Source organism: Phytophthora cinnamomi, assembly GCF_018691715.1.
Source record: "Phytophthora cinnamomi strain GKB4 chromosome Unknown Contig0, whole genome shotgun sequence".
Taxonomy (NCBI): Eukaryota; Oomycota; class Peronosporomycetes; order Peronosporales; family Peronosporaceae; genus Phytophthora; species Phytophthora cinnamomi.
In genome coordinates this window covers 3520057-3538360 of record NW_027150933.1, presented here as the reverse complement: position 1 = coordinate 3538360, position 18304 = coordinate 3520057, and the positions used below count along the sequence as shown (strand labels likewise).

The 18304-nt window shown below is 54.7% G+C and overlaps 8 protein-coding genes across 8 annotated transcripts; 6 read left to right on the top strand and 2 right to left on the bottom strand.

The window, feature by feature from the left end:
- Positions 1-1154: 1154 nt before the first annotated feature.
- IUM83_02179 (Rab5 family GTPase) lies at positions 1155-1958 on the top strand (the record flags this gene model as incomplete). Its single annotated transcript, XM_067926080.1, has 3 exons — positions 1155-1370; positions 1479-1550; positions 1644-1958. 3 exons carry the CDS (start codon positions 1155-1157, stop codon positions 1956-1958), a joined length of 603 nt encoding a protein of 200 aa, XP_067800723.1.
- Positions 1959-2209: 251 nt separating this feature from the next.
- On the bottom strand, positions 2210-2928 carry IUM83_02178 (SsrA-binding protein; the record flags this gene model as incomplete). Its single annotated transcript, XM_067926079.1, has 3 exons — positions 2210-2344; positions 2429-2544; positions 2631-2928. The coding sequence occupies 3 exons, from the start codon at positions 2926-2928 to the stop codon at positions 2210-2212; spliced, it is 549 nt and encodes a 182-aa protein (XP_067800722.1).
- Positions 2929-4192: 1264 nt separating this feature from the next.
- Positions 4193-5377, top strand: IUM83_02177 (king tubby 1 protein; the record flags this gene model as incomplete). The annotated part of the gene is made up of 1 exon (XM_067926078.1): positions 4193-5377. One exon carries the CDS (start codon positions 4193-4195, stop codon positions 5375-5377), a length of 1185 nt encoding a protein of 394 aa, XP_067800964.1.
- Positions 5378-5576: 199 nt separating this feature from the next.
- IUM83_02176 (uncharacterized protein) lies at positions 5577-5909 on the bottom strand (the record flags this gene model as incomplete). The annotated part of the gene is made up of 1 exon (XM_067926077.1): positions 5577-5909. The coding sequence occupies one exon, from the start codon at positions 5907-5909 to the stop codon at positions 5577-5579; it is 333 nt and encodes a 110-aa protein (XP_067800911.1).
- Positions 5910-11151: 5242 nt separating this feature from the next.
- Positions 11152-13053, top strand: IUM83_02175 (Glycoside hydrolase; the record flags this gene model as incomplete). Its single annotated transcript, XM_067926076.1, has 1 exon — positions 11152-13053. One exon carries the CDS (start codon positions 11152-11154, stop codon positions 13051-13053), a length of 1902 nt encoding a protein of 633 aa, XP_067800963.1.
- Positions 13054-13528: 475 nt separating this feature from the next.
- IUM83_02174 (putative glycoside hydrolase) lies at positions 13529-13972 on the top strand (the record flags this gene model as incomplete). The annotated part of the gene is made up of 1 exon (XM_067926075.1): positions 13529-13972. One exon carries the CDS (start codon positions 13529-13531, stop codon positions 13970-13972), a length of 444 nt encoding a protein of 147 aa, XP_067800962.1.
- Positions 13973-14868: 896 nt separating this feature from the next.
- IUM83_02173 (Small cellulose binding protein) lies at positions 14869-15282 on the top strand (the record flags this gene model as incomplete). The annotated part of the gene is made up of 1 exon (XM_067926074.1): positions 14869-15282. The coding sequence occupies one exon, from the start codon at positions 14869-14871 to the stop codon at positions 15280-15282; it is 414 nt and encodes a 137-aa protein (XP_067800721.1).
- A 223-nt stretch (positions 15283-15505) lies between these two features.
- On the top strand, positions 15506-15943 carry IUM83_02172 (Small cellulose binding protein; the record flags this gene model as incomplete). The annotated part of the gene is made up of 1 exon (XM_067926073.1): positions 15506-15943. One exon carries the CDS (start codon positions 15506-15508, stop codon positions 15941-15943), a length of 438 nt encoding a protein of 145 aa, XP_067800961.1.
- Positions 15944-18304: the final 2361 nt, after the last annotated feature.

Here is an 18304-nt window from a genome sequence, read left to right as displayed (position 1 = left end):
ACGTGCGCAGGGAAGGAAAAAGAGGAGGTTGGTGTGGAGTCTCAGGAGCCCCTCGAGAGGGACTCGACAGCTTGTAATCGTCATAATGTTCAACATAATCAGACGGCACTTCCTAAGAAAAAAAGCTATACTTTCATCATTCTCGCACACACACCTCCATAAAATCTCCCTCAATCAACTGGCACTAAACTAAACTAACAGAAATAAAGGTCCCTCATCTGGATAATTGTCATCACCTGGATCAGTGTAATTCTAGAGATAAAACAATCATCGGGGCCTGGGAAAAGATAAACCATCCAATAAATGCACGAGCTGTCAAGGACATGAAGCTCGTCTAGAAGAAATCCGCAACTGACGTGGCCCATCAGCGGCCAGTGTGGGCTGTCCATTCGTTTCGTAAAAAGCGTAATTACGTCCGTTTTTACGGAAGTGCATTTATGGTGTACCACATATTTGGTACATAAAAGACCGTGGACGTAGCATGGCAACGTGCTTGCTCAGCTTGTTCAGAACGGCCACGTTGTCTACAGACAACCCAGGCTTGCAATATGTAGGAGCCGTACATGTATCGCAATGAAAGACTCGTGCAATTGTATCCACCCACTTTTCCATCATCTTCGTCGATTGCTTCAACGGCTCAACTGGCAGCTTCGTCCGCAGTTGTCAACTGCGAACGAAGCCTGCGAGGCCCGTCTCCCAACATGGTCGACTATGTATCGCAGCAAAGCACCAGCAACGAGCGACCCAAGCTTGAGGCGGAGCATCGTCGAGGAATCGACAAGTTGTTGATGACAAGTCGCGCATCGCAAAACCTGAAGCATCTCGTCAAACATGAATTCGGCTACCCTCTGCTGGTTAAGAACTTCAACTTCCCACACCCTTCGCAATAACTCGCCCGCCAGCAAGGGGAGAAGAAGGCAGAGAGGGCAATACCAGTATGTTTGCCCCTTTAACCAAAGGGAACGGCAACTTCAGCTGCTGAGCGTATCGGCAACAGCAAAAGGTGCCCTGCTGTTGTTGCCGTTAGTAATGTCTCCATCGCGCTCCCATTGGCCATAACGCTGTCCCATTTCCGCCCAATCGCCGCGCGCCGAGAGAGCGAGAAGAAGCGAGAGAGAACGAGAACAGAACGGCAAAAAGCGATAGAGGCAAACATGGCGGACGCGGGCAACAGCAAGGCGCGCGAGGTGAAGGTGGTGCTGCTGGGCGACACGGGCGTGGGCAAGTCCTCGCTGGTGCTGCGCTTCGTGACCAACAACTTCCGCCCGTACTCGGAGTCCACCATCGGCGCCTCCTTCATGTCCAAGATGATCGTGGTCAACGACACGCCCATCAAGTATCAGATTTGGGATACCGCCGGCCAGGAAAAGGTAGAGTTCCCCCAAATTCTCTAAGCTGCCCGCGCCCAGATTCTCTAACCTTCGAGCGACATCCGACCGCAGCATCTAACCTTCTCTTGACTGAACTACGTACAACAGTACCACAGCTTGGCGCCCATGTACTACCGAGGAGCTGCCGCCGCCATCGTCGTGTACGATATCACTAGAAAGGTGCGCTCCGTCAAACGCTAATGGGCTGCTCATTTTCTCTATAAAATAGTTGCTGCAACAGAGGTGCTAACCAGCATACCCAATTTTTTACAGCAATCCCTGACGACGCTGAAGAACTGGGTCAAGGAGCTCAAGCAACTGGGTCCGGACAACATCGTGATCGCCATCGCCGGCAACAAGAGCGATCTGGAGGAGAAGCGCGAGGTGCCGGCGTCGCAGGCTCGCGCCTACGCCGAGGAGATCGGCGCGCTGTTTATCGAGACGAGCGCCAAGGAGGACACGAACGTGTCGGACCTGTTCATCCAGATCAGCCAGGCGCTGCCCACGGCCTCGGCCGAGAGCAACGCACTGCCCGAGATCGTGGACCCGTACGGCGGCGGCAAGAAGAAGTCGGGCGGCTGCTGTTAAGTGGAAAAGGTCGAGGGAAATTAAGCAGACAGGGACAAACTACCTACCGCTGGCGGTTGAAGAGGAAGAAGGAAGCTACTCACAGCCGAGTCGAGTTGACTGACAGGGGACAAGTGCTGAACAATGCGTAAACTTTTTTTTTGATTTTGCCAAGGTGTTAAAACGGCTCTTTGATCGTGCTTTTGAGCTGCTTGCTACATGGTGACAAAGTTGTTGCGTCATTTCGACGCCTCGGGTCCATCGTGACGTTTTTACCAGTCGCGCAGCTGGCGCTTGATTTCTCGCTGGTCGTCGCGTCGGCGGTTGTCCACCTGGCCGCGCTTGAAGCACGCCGCCAAGATGACCTTGATCCAGCCCGTGTTGCCCACCTCGATCCTCATCGGAATCTACACAAATCCAACAGGTCCTTGTCAGACGCTCTCAGACCTCATATGACCCATTTCCATCTCGAACCAGCTACTTCTACTTACCAGCTGAGCATTCGGTTTGTTGGCAAAGTCCTCCAGCTTCTTCAGCTCGGAGCGGTTCGCTAGCAGTTTTCGCACGCGCCTCGGCTCAGGTCGGCCGATGAGTCCATGGCGCCAAACTACATAACACCGAAAAGGTATCCGTTAGCACTCGCTAACCTAGTTAACACTAGCCTAACCAAAAAGAGCCCAAATTTCTCCGAACCTGGGATGTTCAGGTCGTGCAGGAACAGCTCGTGCTTGTAGAAGGCCCCAAACGCGGTGGAAAGGTCCGCGTTCCGGTCCCGCAGCGACTTGACCTCCGACGGTTTGAGCACGATACCCAAATTCCACTCGCGCTCCACCTCGAAGTAGCTCCCCGCGGTCTTGCGGATGAACTTTTGGTTGCGGCACAGCACTTTGATGGGGAAGTCCCGTAGCCCTCGGCACCTCTGGGACAGCCACGGAGACGCGCGTGGCAGGGCCCCCAGGCCGAGACGAGAGCCACGAGTGAGCAGCTCCATTAGCAGAGACCGTCAATCTCACAACGGTGGGATTTGCCAGTTGTAACATTTGGACAGCATACTGGCTGATTTGCACATAGTTGAAGTGGGGTTAGAGAGCATTGGCGTAGATCGGATACTGTACATGAAAACAATGTAATTCTCGTGGTTAAGCTTAGCGCCGATTGCACTCAGGGTGAGCGTTTGTTCAACCCCTCTTACCGGGTATCTCTCATTTCCATCGAAAACGAAGCATATAACAGCTTTAGCGCCACAGATATTTGCTAGCTGGTTCCCGATAGTAAGACTCAACAAATGCCCAAATTCATGCCAACATCGCCACATAATACTTGCACGCAGGCGGGGTAGAAATGGTGAATGGTAGTAGAGGACGAGCTCATAGGCGGCATACATCGAGGTGATTGCGAGTGTGATCCCGACAGAGCAAGCAGTGCCGATGCGAGAAGTGCACACGGTTCACGAAAAACGCAACTTGAAGTGTGGCAGTGTGGACATCCAGGACCGGTAGTACCTCACGTCAACCGATCAAACCGGTCCAGTATGAATCACGTCTATATGTTGTAGATTCTAGCACAAATGCCACGTTTGAGCACGTCACGGCGTGATGAAATGTTCGACCTCACGACTCTCCATAATATCGGTATCGTTTACCATGTCGCCGACTTTGGCCGTGATCTATGGGGTTGTGCTAAATAATTTCCGCCGAAAGTAGACGACTCGAGCCTCTCGTTTTCCGCGTCACCGACTTAGGTCAGACCTGTGTTCGAATAAGAGCTTGAGTTCGATGTCGCCAACCCTCTCGTGCATTGCTCACCAGCTGGCTAAATTGAAGCTAAGTACTTCAAGCTGAGCTGAATTCGGGGGGTATTGTCCTTCTTGTGGCTGTAGTGGCCACTTTGTTCTGTTGGATAAGAACCAACTTCCGCACTCATCAAAGTTTGTTCCTCCTATTCTTGGGGAACCAACAACCTGCACCATTATTTTTACCTGCAGGAATGATCAAAGCAGACTTCCGCCTACAACCTGGTCGGAGTCAGACGACTGGCTTCTCGTCCTCGCTGGGGCATCGAGGACGCGAGATAACTCAATCTGGCACTTGCCTGCAGCGGGTGAGGTGGTCTTCGCTCTGCTAAAAAAGGTCGAGTGTCACCCATAGCACAACGCCCAGCACCTCTCCACCGGCCATAAGCGTACTTGCCTAGACTCCACCAAGCCAGCAAACCACCTTAAGCGAGGGAGCTTCTCCTCTCCCGCAGTCGCGACCATGGCAGACACGATGCAACGTCCGGGCCTGTTCATCGACACTGACTTGCCCCGACAAGGAGAAAACCGTGCCAAGACCAATGTGGCCCCCTCCGGCTTCCTCGAGCGAGCCTCGAAAATGTTGTCGGCCCACCTCAACGCGGCGGCGGACGACGCCGACAAGAAGGACGGGTCCCCCACGTCCGAGTTGACCAGTCCGACGTGGGGCAATACCATTATCAAAGAACCGTTCCAGGACATGGACATGCTCGAAAGCGGACACGCACGCGAATACCTGGCTGAAGAGTGCCTAAGCCCTACCCAGTCCAAGTCGTGGACGTACTCGACGGTCGAGCGCACCAACAAGAACCAATACAAAATGTACTGGAACAACGACCAGTTCTTGCTGAGCGCCAAGCAGGTCGGCGGCACCTTCTACATCTCGCAGTACGAGAACTTCCCCGAGTCGGGCGAGGCGGAGGAACCTACAGGTCACTACTGCGCTGTGCTGCGCAAGGCCACCGACCACAATTTCAAGCTCTACAGCTGCGGCTGTGAAGGCTGCGACCAGAGCTTCAGCACCTACACGTGCAGCAACATCAACGAAGACGCTGCAGCCACAGCCGACGATGGTGCCGACCGTCAACTGCTCGCCGACATCTCGCACTTCACCAAAGCTGCTGGCGTCGTCGGCTCCGAGATGCGCTGCTTCTCGGTTGTCATTCCTGCCATCATGGACGACAAGCGCTCGCGAGTTGTCTGGTGCCCTCGAGTCAGTCGAGGCGTCACGACCACCGGTGGCACCCCTCGCGGAACTCCGAGCTGCCAACTCATGACGTCGCCGTCGCCGCGCAACAAGAGCCAACACATCTTCACGTTCGACACGCCCACGAGTGACCGCATCAAGATCAGCAGCAAACTGCCCGTGTGGTGCCCCGAGGTGAACTCGTTGATGTTGAAATTCCACGGTGGTCGCATCCGTGAAGCTTCGGCCAAGAACTTCATGCTCATGCTCGACGAAGAGCCTCTCGGGACTCAAGTAAGTACTGTGCCAGACCCGACGGGCAACAACCGCGTCGTGATGCAGTTCGGCAAGTTTTCCAAGTCGAAGTTCGCGCTAGACTTCCGGTTCCCGCTAGCTCCTATCCAGGCCTTCGCGATCGGGTTGTCCTCGTGCGCCTGGAACGTCAAGCCCCTCACAACATAGCCAACGACAACAAAAAGGACAAAGAAGCATGTACAATACCCAACTGGATACTGAGTAGGACAGCGTCGTCGTAGCTGAAAGCTACCCAGCCTGCAACTTCAAAGTATTTTAATATGAGCTAACCTCACCGATGCATTGAAAGCGTTGTGCTGAGTATTTACGAAGTTAATCCTGAATATGAAAGCCTCGCACTTGAAGATCATTGTTCAGCGTTTTGGTCCTCCACATTCGCTGCAGCATCACCTTCCTCACTCTCAGCCTCGACAGGTTCAGCAGCTTCCTCAACGACCTCCTCTGCTTGCTCTGCTGCATCTTCGATCACCGCTTCGGCGTTCACTTCATCATTGTTTGATGCTGGTTCTTCACCGGTGGCGACTTCGTCGGTTGCTGTTTCTTCCACTTTAGCGACCTCTTCCGGTCTCGTGTCTTCTGCGGCTGCATCTTCAGGGTCCTCAACTTTTTTGGTGATGACCGTGATAATCTCGGTGGCAGCGACTGCATCCTCTACCTCCTGGTTACCAAGCACAGGCATGACCTTACCCAAAGCAACAGGCTCAGGAAGATGCTCTCTACGCCGAGCTTCCTTCACTTGTGCCCAGGAGTCCGTGATACGCTTCACTACCAGGCGATACTTTTCGTTTGCCTCAATAGCGTACGTCTTCACGGGCGCCTGCATGGTCTCCCAAGTCAATTTGTGGTCGCCTGCCACTCGCTCCACATTATTGTCATGAACAGTATCCTCGGTCCACACACAGGTGAGCTCTTCGGTGTTGTCAACAGTGTTCTTCCGGAAGCCGGAGTTTTCGTCAGGCTTGTACTTCCCCGAGACGGACATCACGAACGGCTCCGTGAACTCCGGGATCAGGACCACCGGCAGCTTCTTCTGCTGTAGGTTGTCTGTTTCTTTGGGGAGAGACTCGCCGTCATCTTTTACAAATAGTGAGCGAATCAGCTCTACTGGTAGCAGCGCCATTTGCTTGATAAATTCCAGCATCTGCCCAAGCACCACGAACACGAGTCGGCCGAAGATCGTGTACAGTAAGAGGCCAATGACGACTAAGAAGCACAGCACCGTCATCAGCAGCACGTGCGAGTACACGATCTTCACCAAGAAGCCATACTGCCCAAGCACGTCGTACTTGCCGATCTTGTCGGTCAGCATAGCGTACAATTGATCCGTTGTCGCATTCGGGTTATCTCTCACGAAGGAAGAGAGGCCAACCGACTTTAACAGCCACGTCAGGTTAAGCATTGAACCCTTGAGCAGCTCCGTGTTGCCATACATCCACGCCGAAAACGCCAAGTGCAGCGCCAACGTCCACGGGAGCATCTGGATCGTCACCTCACCAAGAATTTCGTCGTAAGTTGTCTTCACACTGTACAAGTGCAGAATCGACAGCTTGTCAAACCAGTAGATACCCGCGGTAGTCACGGCGCCGATGAAAAGCAACACCGGTATTCCGCCGCAGAATACCATTGTCACCAACACGGAGTTGAGCACCATCGGGTACCGCTCCGAGATGTCGAACTTCGGGCCGGCGTACAGCTTGTCCATTTTGGCCTGGGTGCGGATGGAACGACGCTTGTGCCAGCGATAAATCGGCGACCAAATGTACATCTGAGCGAACAGCGTGACCTGCGGCAGGAAGGCGTTAAGCAGCATCGTGGTGGCGATACCCATACCGACAGTCGGGTACCAGCCGCGCTGAAAGTCTTTGTACGTGCCACCAAGCAACTCCTTGGCCACTGGAACGCCCCTCAAGCCAAACGATGCGTTCACGATAATCACGATAAGCGCGGTGTTGAGGAACTGCGCGACGAACATTCGCACCGCCACTCGGATGGTCTTGGTGGACTCGCTGGTGTGGCGCTCGAATACCGCGAACATGCGCAAGATGTTGTCCAGCAGAAAGTTGACAATGACGACAATGCCGGCAGCAAGCAAGATGAACGAGTTCTTGACCAGGTAGTCCTTGATGAATCCGCGGCACGGCAGATTGTTCCACAGCATCTTGGGTCCGTCGACAAAACCATTGTCCCTGATACTAGTCGTCAGTGCAGTAGAGCAGTAGCAATACAGCACGTGACTAGCCTCGTACGCTTGACAAGTCATCCCGTCGGACTGCACCAGCTCATCGTAGTAGAAACACGGGAGAGTATTGCACGTCTCCGTGCTCGCCTCCGAAATACACGGCTCCGTGCATCGCGCGGGGTCTGGATATGCCGACCCATACGACAACCTCGAGGAGTTCAAGGCATTCGTGATCTCGTTGGTGTACGCGATGTGGTAACGCGTATCGCCAGACTCTCCTGGTGTGCAAGTCGCGGATGAATCCCAAGCAAGGGACCACAAGATTGATCTCCGGGTAGTGGCGTTCATAGAGAACGACGTGTCTGCGTAGTACACCGCCGGAAGAGCTCGGTCACACAGTCCTTCAGGTGGCATCTTGCTTGCAAATTGATCTTGCGTCGACTGCGCGGCCGAGATAATCGCACACGAAATGATCAGCAGCATCACAGTCACCAAGTTCGTCACAAATTGTCGATAGAAGCGGCCCCGCTCGGTCACCTCGAGGTTTTCCCATAGGATATTCGACGGCTCGGGGGCGTCCGTCACGATTAACGGGTACGTTCCGTCGCGGAAGCGTAGGATCGATGGCTGCCACTTACGCGCGAGCCAACTACTCGATTGGCGATAGTCCTGGAGGCATCGGCGCCGTGACTCCAAGTTGTTGAACACCACGAAGGCGCACTCGCATCCTTCCCAGTCGAAAGCTTGCTGGGTGTTTGTAGCCGCTGACTTTGCAGCTTTGGCGGCAGCTGCAAGCTTCTCCTTTGATGCGCGAGTGCTTGCTTTCGCTGAAGCCGCAAGCTTCTCCTTCGACGACAGAGTCTTCGCCTTCTTGCCCTGTTTCATCTTCTTTTTCTCGACGACCTCGTCCGCCTCCGACTCCGGGAGCACCTCCTTGAGCGCCTTGATTTTCTGCGTCTTCTTCTTGAGCTGCTTCTCTAACTTGTGGTACTTCTTCCTCGATGCGTGGATCAACTTCTCATCGGCGGCTTTGAAATCGGCTAGTGAGTTACTCTTCTCGGCTTGCAGAGTGTCGATGAGCAGCTCGACTTCTTCTTTCTTTTGGTCGAGATGCTCCATCTTCAGGAACGTACGCAGCAGGCCTCCAGTCGGGTGAGCCACGCTGACTTCTGCGATCCAAGTGCCCTTGTAGAGCTCCTTGTTGATCGTGGTAGATCCTTCCAGGTGATCGACATTCGAGACGACATTCCTGTTTTTCGCCTTCTTCGACCGCGAGCGCTTCACTTTGCGTCGCCTGCCCCAGCACATGCCGAACCACAGCTTGGCGTACTCTTCCTCCTTGTTCAGGTCGTACAAGTTGTTGAAGTGCTCCAATATCTCCTTCTCGGTGGCGTTTTTAGGGAGTCCACGCACCAGCACAGCGTACCGAGCAGGCGTCAGATGCTTGTTCTGGTGTTCTTTGATGGCTTTCTTGGCTCTATAGGAGTAGAACAGCAAGAAGCACATAAAGACAAACGAGTACAGGACGTCGGTGATGGTGACGATCCACGTGACCGTCTTGGGGTTCGACGTCAGCGGCGTGTCTACCGTATCCCAAGTACAGTCAATGTCACCTATCGGAAGACAATTGCGAGCATTAGCGGCCGTGTCGCTATTGACTCCTCCATTACCGATTGAGGAGTACGCGAGCTGCAGTGGATCCACCATATTGCTGGTAATTCCGTGGCCGTACGAGTTCACCATGATGGCGGGGAGGGAGATGATCCCCATGCAGAGGAAAACCCAGCTCAGGTACTTGGTGAGCATGAAATATAGCTGCATGCCGATACCGAGAGCGCCGATGTCGTCCATGTGGGCTTGGAATACCCCCTTGAGCCCTTCTCCAAGTCGATCCTTGCGCGCTCTCCCTTCAGCCTGCCGTACCATGGACTTCAACCGTTCATCCCTCGTCATTCCCTGGCGAAAAGAACCGGTGAGTCTGCTTGCCGCTCTCGAGATGGATGTCAGCTTGGGCGATGTGGGTGCTGCAGCCACACTTTTCTCCAGTGGACTCATGTCCAAAGCCTGAAAAGGTTCAGCTGCGCCGTCACCGTTGACTGCAGGAGTATCTGCATCCCCTTTCACCTCGACTTGCTCAGCTGAGACTGGTGGTTCCGCTTGATTCGAAGCCTCTTGGACCACGTCAGCCTCATCCTTCCCGGCCTCTTCATTAGATGTTGCGTCTTCTGGGGCCGTTGCATTTTCACCGATGCTCTCTTCTTCAGGTGGGGCATCCGTTTGCTGCTCCGAGTCTGCACGTGGCTCATCGTCTCCTTCGTCCACTACAACCGGAGGTTCTTCGACAGGATTTTGCTCCGCTTCATTCTCCTCGATCACGTCGGACTCTTGTTCTTCAGGTCGGTCAGGAGAATCTGCTGCTGGGTCCTCAACCGGTGGCTCGGACATTGTTCACCTCCTCACCACTCGGTTACTAGTCCAAGCCAGCCAGAAGAAGAAGTCGCGCCCTCTTGCGATTCTTGACGAGTGCGCTTGCTTTGGAGGGGCACCAACATGGGTCGTTACGGAAATGGCGATGGCTACTTGCATCGGGTCGTTACACGGAGGAGTGGCCACATCTCCAACGTCGAAAGCAACGACAGCCCATACACGCTTCTCCAGGGTGTGTGCCGAACGAAGCATTAAACCGAGGCCAGCCGAGAAGGGTCCGGTAGCAAAGCATTGTCAAGTGTTTTAGACTTCCTCTTGAACCACTTGAGGGCGTGCAGCCATAAGTATCCGAAAAATCGCCTAAACAGCGACGCTGATAGATCGTACGGTGGCATTTTGCTAGCAGCTTGAAACGACCGTCCGTTGAAGTATTATCGTCATTAGTTTCGATCACCAGCATCCGGAGCAACGAGTCGCAAGCTTCCACGTACAGCTCGTTCTGGCTGCGTATCCCTACCTGGTAGCTTTCGGTGCGACAGTCATTGCAATGCGGACAACAGAGACCACTTCTGGCCTCCACAATTGCAGTGCTAAACAGTTTTTGACACCATCCGGCAGTTAAGATTTGAGCAAGAGAAGTTGAGTCCAATGCCACCGTGCATATCTCGAGACTATTGGCTCGCTCGTCGTACCCCCGCTCCTTTAGTAACATCAACTTGCCTTCCATACAAACCAACGCAAATCTGTAGCAACCGGTAAGTACATGAAGTATTTGCTCATTTCGTAAGTACATGAAATATTTGCTCAGTTTGGGCCGTGTCGGCAGTAAAATTCCTCAGAACTTGAACCTTATGTACTTGTGGTAGGTATTTGTGTGGTGTACATGATGTAGTTAATCGTGCTGTAGACGAATGCGCTTCAACTTTGAGCCGTTGGTTGGCTGGATGGTAAGCGTGTTCGGCGAAGATGGAAGCCATACATACATGCACATGCGCGCGTGCACTGATGGAGCGCTGGTACGTTTGTCATGGTGGATGAACCACCATCAAATCCAGCCCAGCTGGGATGTGTGGAGGGCTGAGACTGCTATTACCGGCATTGTGAGCGTTGGGGCTTCGTCGTGTCTAATGGCGGCGCGTTGTCTGTCTAACAAGCGTCAGACAGTGAAAGGATAAGAACGAGGCGTGATGTCCTGCTGAATTGGGGCGTTGGATATGCTCAACGCTTTTCATTTTGTAGCAGAAGTGGCGCCGCCGCCGCGGTTTGCTTCGTTGTCACTTTTCGTTTATCAAACGACCCCGCAGCACGACTCGAGATGACCAAGCTACGCGTGATCATTGGCTTCGCTGCAGCGGGGACGGCGACTATGACGGCCGTCGACCGCGCGAAGGCTGAACACCTGCGCTCTATCGACGAAGGACGCGAACTGAATGAAGAGGTGGAGACTGCGTTCCTGGACTCGTTCGCATCGACGGAAGGACATTCGCTCAGCAGAGACATCTGGGGGGTTGACAACACTGATACAAGCAGCAACCTCGGTAGCCTCAACGACGAGCTACATACTACCTCTTCTGCGACTAAACCTACAAATGCATCAACATCAAACGGCCCGTCACCAACAACTATATCAACCGAGGCTCCCACCTCGGCTACAACGACACCAGCTACGACTGGTGATTCCAGCATGACACCGACGACACTGCCGTCAGAAGCTCCCAGTTCCGAGACGCCTGCTTCAACGCAGCCTACTGGATTGGGCAGTACAATTGTAGCCACAGCCACCGATGCCACGTACACTCCAGCTGATACCACGTCCGCTCCTGCTACTTCTACCGATGCCCCTGCCGCGGTGGACACTACCACGAGCCCAGTCGTGCCAAGCGAGACACCTTCTGCGACTGATGCATCCACCACGATACCGACGACACCGCCGTCCGCCACGAACGTCACTACCGACGCTGCTGGGACGACTGCTCCCGCCACTGCGGTGCCCGCCGCGGTGGACACTACCACGAGCCCAGTCGTGCCAAGCGAGACACCTTCTGCGACTGATGCATCCACCACGATACCGACGACACCGCCGTCCGCCACGAACGTCACTACCGACGCTGCTGGGACGACTGCTCCCGCCACTGCGGTGCCCGCCGCGGTGGACACTACCACGAGCCCAGTCGTGCCAAGCGAGACACCTTCTGCGACTGATGCATCCACCACGATACCGACGACACCGCCGTCCGCCACGAACGTCACTACCGACGCTGCTGGGACGACTGCTCCCGCCACTGCGGTGCCCGCCGCGGTGGACACTACCACGAGCCCAGTCGTGCCAAGCGAGACACCTTCTGCGACTGATGCATCCACCACGATACCGACGACACCGCCGTCCGCCACGAACGTCACTACCGACGCTGCTGGGACGACTGCTCCCGCCACTGCGGTGCCCGCCGCGGTGGACACTACCACGAGCCCAGTCGTGCCAAGCGAGACACCTTCTGCGACTGATGCATCCACCACGATACCGACGACACCGCCGTCCGCCACGGACGTCCCTACCGACGCTGCTGGGACGACTGCTCCCGCCACTGCGGTGCCCGCCGCGGTGGACACTACCACGATCCCGGTCGTGCCAAGCGAGACACCTTCTGCGACCGATGCATCCACCACGATACCGACGACACCACCGTCCGCCACGAACGTCACTACCGACGCTGCTGGGACGACTGCTCCCGCCACTGCGGTGCCTGCCGCGGTGGACACTACCACGATCCCGGTCGTGCCAAGCGAGACCCCTGCTGCGACTGATGCATCCACCACGCCACCGACGACGTTGCCGTCCGCCACGAACGTCCCCACCGACGCTGCTGGGACGAACGCTCCCGTGACGTTGACACCTGCCCCGACAGGAACGCTGAGCCAAGTTACTGATGTTGCACCCTGGAAGCAATGCGGTGGGTTAAACTTTAACTACATGAAGTACTTCGCGGACGGAACCTCGCCAAACTGGTCCACGAAGCTAAATTGCACGGAAGGCTACACATGCGAGGTCGTGAATCCGTGGTACTACCAATGCCAGGCAGTTGAAGACGTCAACGGTGTTGAGCAGTGGGGCCAGTGTGGTGGCGTGGACTACCACGGACTTACCAACTGCGTCTCGGGCTACGAGTGCAAGCATAAAAACGATTGGTATTCGCAGTGCGTCCCGAAAGAGACCTCCTAAATGCTAAGCAACGTAGTGGAAGCTTGGGTTCGTAAAGGGCAACATGAAAATTGATATTGTAGCTTCGAGTCCGTACTCTCTTGTACTCTTGACCAGCTACCTACTTCATGGCCACACGTTGTTGAATGCAATTGTTAGTTGACGGGTCGCCTCGCAAACTTCACCCTGAAGCCGTACATCGTCCCGTAATACGTGCCGTAAATCACCACATAATTATAAATTACGTGCTCCATAACAATAAATTACGAAACCACAATGCGCTTATACTTTTAGAGAAAAGCATTCCCATGTAAGCAAATAAAGCATTCTATTTTTGCACAGAAGATTAAGAGGGCTGCTCAATGCTAGATACTTGTCGTGGTGGTCTTGGTCAACAAGGCGGCGAAATTCTGCATCGCATGCGATAGCTAAAAATGGTGAGAGAACGACCATTTTGTCTCCCAAAAGGGAAAGCTCCGACCGCAGCCAAGAAGCCATGACCAAGCTTACAATGGTCGCTGCCATCTCAGCGATGGCTGTAGCATTTGGCGGTGCAACCGCGAATCAAATAGATGTCGTTGAGCAAAATACTTCAAGCAGCAGGAGTGGCTCTGCAGAAGGTGATACTGGTGTCGTGGCGTCTGGGTGCCAAATTGCTGACGTTTCGGGGGCGCAAGTCTGCGGTGGCGTGGGCTTCGACTACTTGCGCTACTGGGTTGGCCCCCTGCCGGACGGGGACAACACCAAGCTGAGCTGCGTTTCCGGCTATCGCTGCCAGCCGCGGGGCCCAAGCGAACTCTTCTGGTGCAAGCAGTACGCGCTGCCGCTGAACGCCAAGTGCGGGGGCTACACGTTCTACACGCTGTTCAAGTGCGTCGACGGCACCGCATGCAAGATTGACCCCATTCGTCTCGAGCCGCGATGCCTCCCACTCGAATAGTGTAAATTCGTTGCCTCGCTCAACGTTATGAGCATCAACAAACTCAACAACAATCGAGCATTACCAACGGACTCAGTTCGTGGGAAACCATCATGCACAGGCAACACAGCACAAACCTGAACCTACCTAATATTTTACGAGTCACACGGAATGCAAACCACAGGTGAATTCTCGTTTTATTGGGAGGGGCGCGACCACCACCAACAATTGGACGCGAGTCGCTTCCACCGCAGTTCAATTGGAAGCGAGTGGCTGTGCCAACTCGCACAGCATACGCACAGTCGAGGCGACTGGCTCTACCGATAAGTCCTGAGGCTGTCCAGCAGTGGACTCGCTGTCCTTACCACAGAACGCAAATCGTGTCCCTCGCCGCGTCGCAAGCCCGTGCCACTTTCGGCGTGTTGAAAGTTTCTGACCACGTGACTTCGAGTTCGCCTCCACAAGCGCCCAAACTGCTGGGGGCATTTGCAGGACCCACTCGCGGCCACCTCATGCCGCGAGCAGCCATTTTAACCTACAAAATACCCCGCAAAACATCCAGCCGCCATGTTGGCATGGAATTAACCGGGTCCTGTCCACTTCGCAGAGCCAGGCTATGCACAAACCCTCTCACTACTGATTCACCACCATAAGTCTTTTTTCCGCAGGTGAAGCATCCAAACAGGTCTTTCATCATAGTATATTCTGTTCATTGCATCAATCATTTCGATACGCAAAAATGCATTCTCGCAGGCAACGGTTTACAGACGCGTTCAAGGGATCTGAGCTGTATCGCATGGTCTCGACAGAAATCAGCGCAAGGAGAGATTCCTTGGTCATTCGCGAATTCGGTCCACGCAGAGCAGTGGAGTACCGTCGGTTGGTCTCCGATCCAAAATCTTTAGAGCCCCAGCGAGATGACCGCGCAGCGCTTCGTGTCCATGCTGGTCACCGTCACCGCGTTGATATTGGCCATGACTCAGGCGACCAACCTCCGAAATGCTGGCGACTTCTCCACGTACCAAGTGCAGAGCCAGATGGACGCGGACAGCTCCGTCGATGTCACGCAGGACTCGACGCCCTCCATCCCAAAGCCACCAAGACGCCACCCAAGCGCCGGTAGCGTCATCGAGATGCAGAGCAGAGTGGAGGACGCCAGTGCACCCACCGACGCCGACGGGGTGAAGGCCTGGGCCCAGTGCGGAGGACTCTACTACCTGGGTGAGACGAGGTGCCAGCAGCACACCTTCTGCAAGCAGCTGAGCGACTTCATCTCCGTGTGCTTCCCGGAGTCCAGACCCACGGAGAAGGTCGTTCGGCTCGAGCTGTGACCGCAACAAGACCCCCATAGCTAGCTAGGAGAGTGAGTGAAGTGAAGGTATGAAAAGTAACTATTCCTAATGTTATTGAAACGCTACAACTCGCGTGTTGGATGATAGTGTTGATAGCGGGCCGTTACCAAGAGCTGAAGATGGAGAAGATGCTGGAGTTGCGCCCAGCAATAGGTGGTGAGCACTTTCGTTTTGCCCCTCGAGCCTGCAGATCGACTTCAACATGGTCAAGTTGCAGCAGCTCCTCGTCAGCTTGGCCATCGCGGCGGCGGCGATGACAATGGCAGACACGAGTGCTCAAAACGTAGCTGCAGACAACCAACGCGAAGACTCGGACAGCTCACTGGGTGAGAGCGACTCGCGAGACGGCAGCGCATTTTTCAGTTCCGATTCCGACAGCTTCGCGGATGGCGTGGGTAATACATCCACAATCAGCAGCGACGGCGAGAGCGCAGCGGGCGAGGTCACGATCCAGCCAGGGACGCCAACACCTAGTCCGACGAGTCCTCCTACAGCTCAGCCGGTTGTCGATGGCGTTCCGATGTTCGGCCAGTGCGGCGGCGTGTTCTACTCGGGCAGCACCATGTGCACCGACCCCGACGCGTACTGCAAAGAGCTCAGCATCTACAGCTCGATCTGCGCCCCCAAACCGGTCAATTAGACAAACCCACGTACCAATACAGCCCAGTTCACCTTGGTCCATTCATTCTCGTCTCCTCCTGTGCATGAAACAGCAACCGCACCTTCCCAACCGATGCGATCCTGCGCTGACGTGGCCCTTGACAAGAATACCTGCGAGCCGCACATTGGTCACACCAAAAGACACATTGCAGCGGCTCGGAGCCGTCCATCGACTTCCCAATTCGCCTCCTGGCCGACACGCACCAGTAATCTCCATGCTCAAGCTACGAGTCGTTCTGAGCTTCGCGGTTGCAGCCTTGGTGACTCTAACGTCCCTCGACAATGCAGCCGCCCAAGCGGTTGGTCAAGCATCCCAAGCCGACAACGAACCGAGCTACACTGGCAGCGGAGATGCCAGTGTAGCCGGGGAGACCGCAGAGCCTGTAGTGGAAGAACCTCCTTCAGAATACGACTATACGCCATCTCCAACCGAGCCCGCACCTACGACGTCGTCGTCAGGAAGTGACTACAGCGCCGACACCATCGATTTCCCCACTGGAGGCGGCATCGTACCACGCTGGGGTCCCTGTGACGAAAACGTCAGATGCCACAAGCACACTTACTGCAAGCTGCTCAGCAGCGGCATCTCCATTTGCTACCCTGCGTAGGGGTACTACACGTAGTACTATATATCGAGCGGTCAATACACTCACGCAAAAGCCATTTCATTCCGAGTCATAATCCTCCGATCGCGCTCACACAACACTGCGCTTGTTCAACAGTCTACTCCGTTACTCGTGGGCGGCGTCAGGTTGTCCTCAGGCTTCTCCAGTACCAAGAATATGTAGAACCTTCTGTCTACCGCAATTCCGAGTTTTCAGCCGATGTGGTAATTTTCCAATACTGTTGGAAAAGACTGGACAATATGGTGTTTCAGTAAAGCATACGATAACTGTAAATACAACCACATTGCATACTGGAAAAGGAAAGGCAGGATCCGCATCTGAAGAACCACAGCCATTTCCTGTACTTCGACTCCAGGCAAGATCTTGGCCTAAAGTTACAACATTTCGCGCGGTTGCCAGCAGGTGTCCAGGGATGTCCAGGCGAGGTTGTAGATGTAGCACAAATACTGGCATATGCGTTCGCGTGTGCCGCGACAGAAGGAAATCAGCGAAGAAGAAGCCGTCTAGGTATAAGCTTAACAAATACAAAACAAACGAAACCAAACGGAAAGATGGTACGTGTTCAACAGTCCAGGATGCAGACGGTCACGGCAATATCTTTATCATAAACTTTTGTAGCTCGTCGTCGTCCATCCATTCATAACCAAGCACTTGCCATTTTTTACTAGCACAGCCAACAAGGATCAATCACGCGACTTGTGTACTTCGAGTCTCCGAATCGGAGTCCGATGTGCCGGGACGTAGGGTAGCGCCGGGCTTTTGTTGGATGTTGTTCTCGGTTTGTGGAATTGTGATGAGTTCCATCCTAAAACCCATTTCCGACAATCGGCGACACCATCGTCGTCAGTTTCCTGAGCGATCCCCACGCTGGGCGACGTCCCTGTCACTTTGGCCACACATCCGAGATCATGTGGCTACTCCCTACTCCCTGGTGGTCTCCGCTCGGGATTTCTACAAAATGGAGTGGTGGTGGTGGTAACGGGCTGATGAGCTTCGGTGCGTCGAGCGTTCGTGCGCGAAACGTTCCTGGCGAAACGTCATGCAATCCGCGCTGAAGACAGCCGCGTTACATGGCGTACCGGAAGCTCAAGTCAAGTCGGCAGTTTGACACGCGCAGTTGGCGCCAGTGCCCCAGCCTGATCATTGCTGCAAACTTGAGCGAGGCACCGCCACTCGCCGTCGCAACGCGAAACAGACCGTCACTTGGTCAGTGCACCACGACTTGAGCGTGCGCCCTGCGCCCGCAACGCTGGCCAAGCAATCGGCATGGCCGGAGTGCCGGGCGAGTGCAAAGCAGGCAGCAGTGCCCGTTCCGTAAAGTGGAGTCACTCGGGGCTCTTTTATGAGTCAAAAAGTTGTCCTAAACGCCAAGCCCTATTTGACGCGTGTATGTCAGTACACCCCACAGCTTCATGATCTCTTCTCTAGTAGATTATATACCCAATTCAGTGTGTCCCACATATGAACTGAGAGAAGAGAGGTTTTCAAAATATCCACTGATAGAACAGCGATTACGCCGTGTGTAACTGGTCCCCCCCGGGTTACACGTCGTAGGTCGCGTGGGTACGCAAGTCAGACGACAGCTAGTCAGAGCGCTGATCGGCGCTGCACTGCACTCTGCAGCGCTGCATTTCCACTTCGGCCTCGCGACCGAAAGTACCTCACGTACCCCACGCGGTTCCTTCGCTCTCTGCAGCTTCTTGTCCGATCGCGGC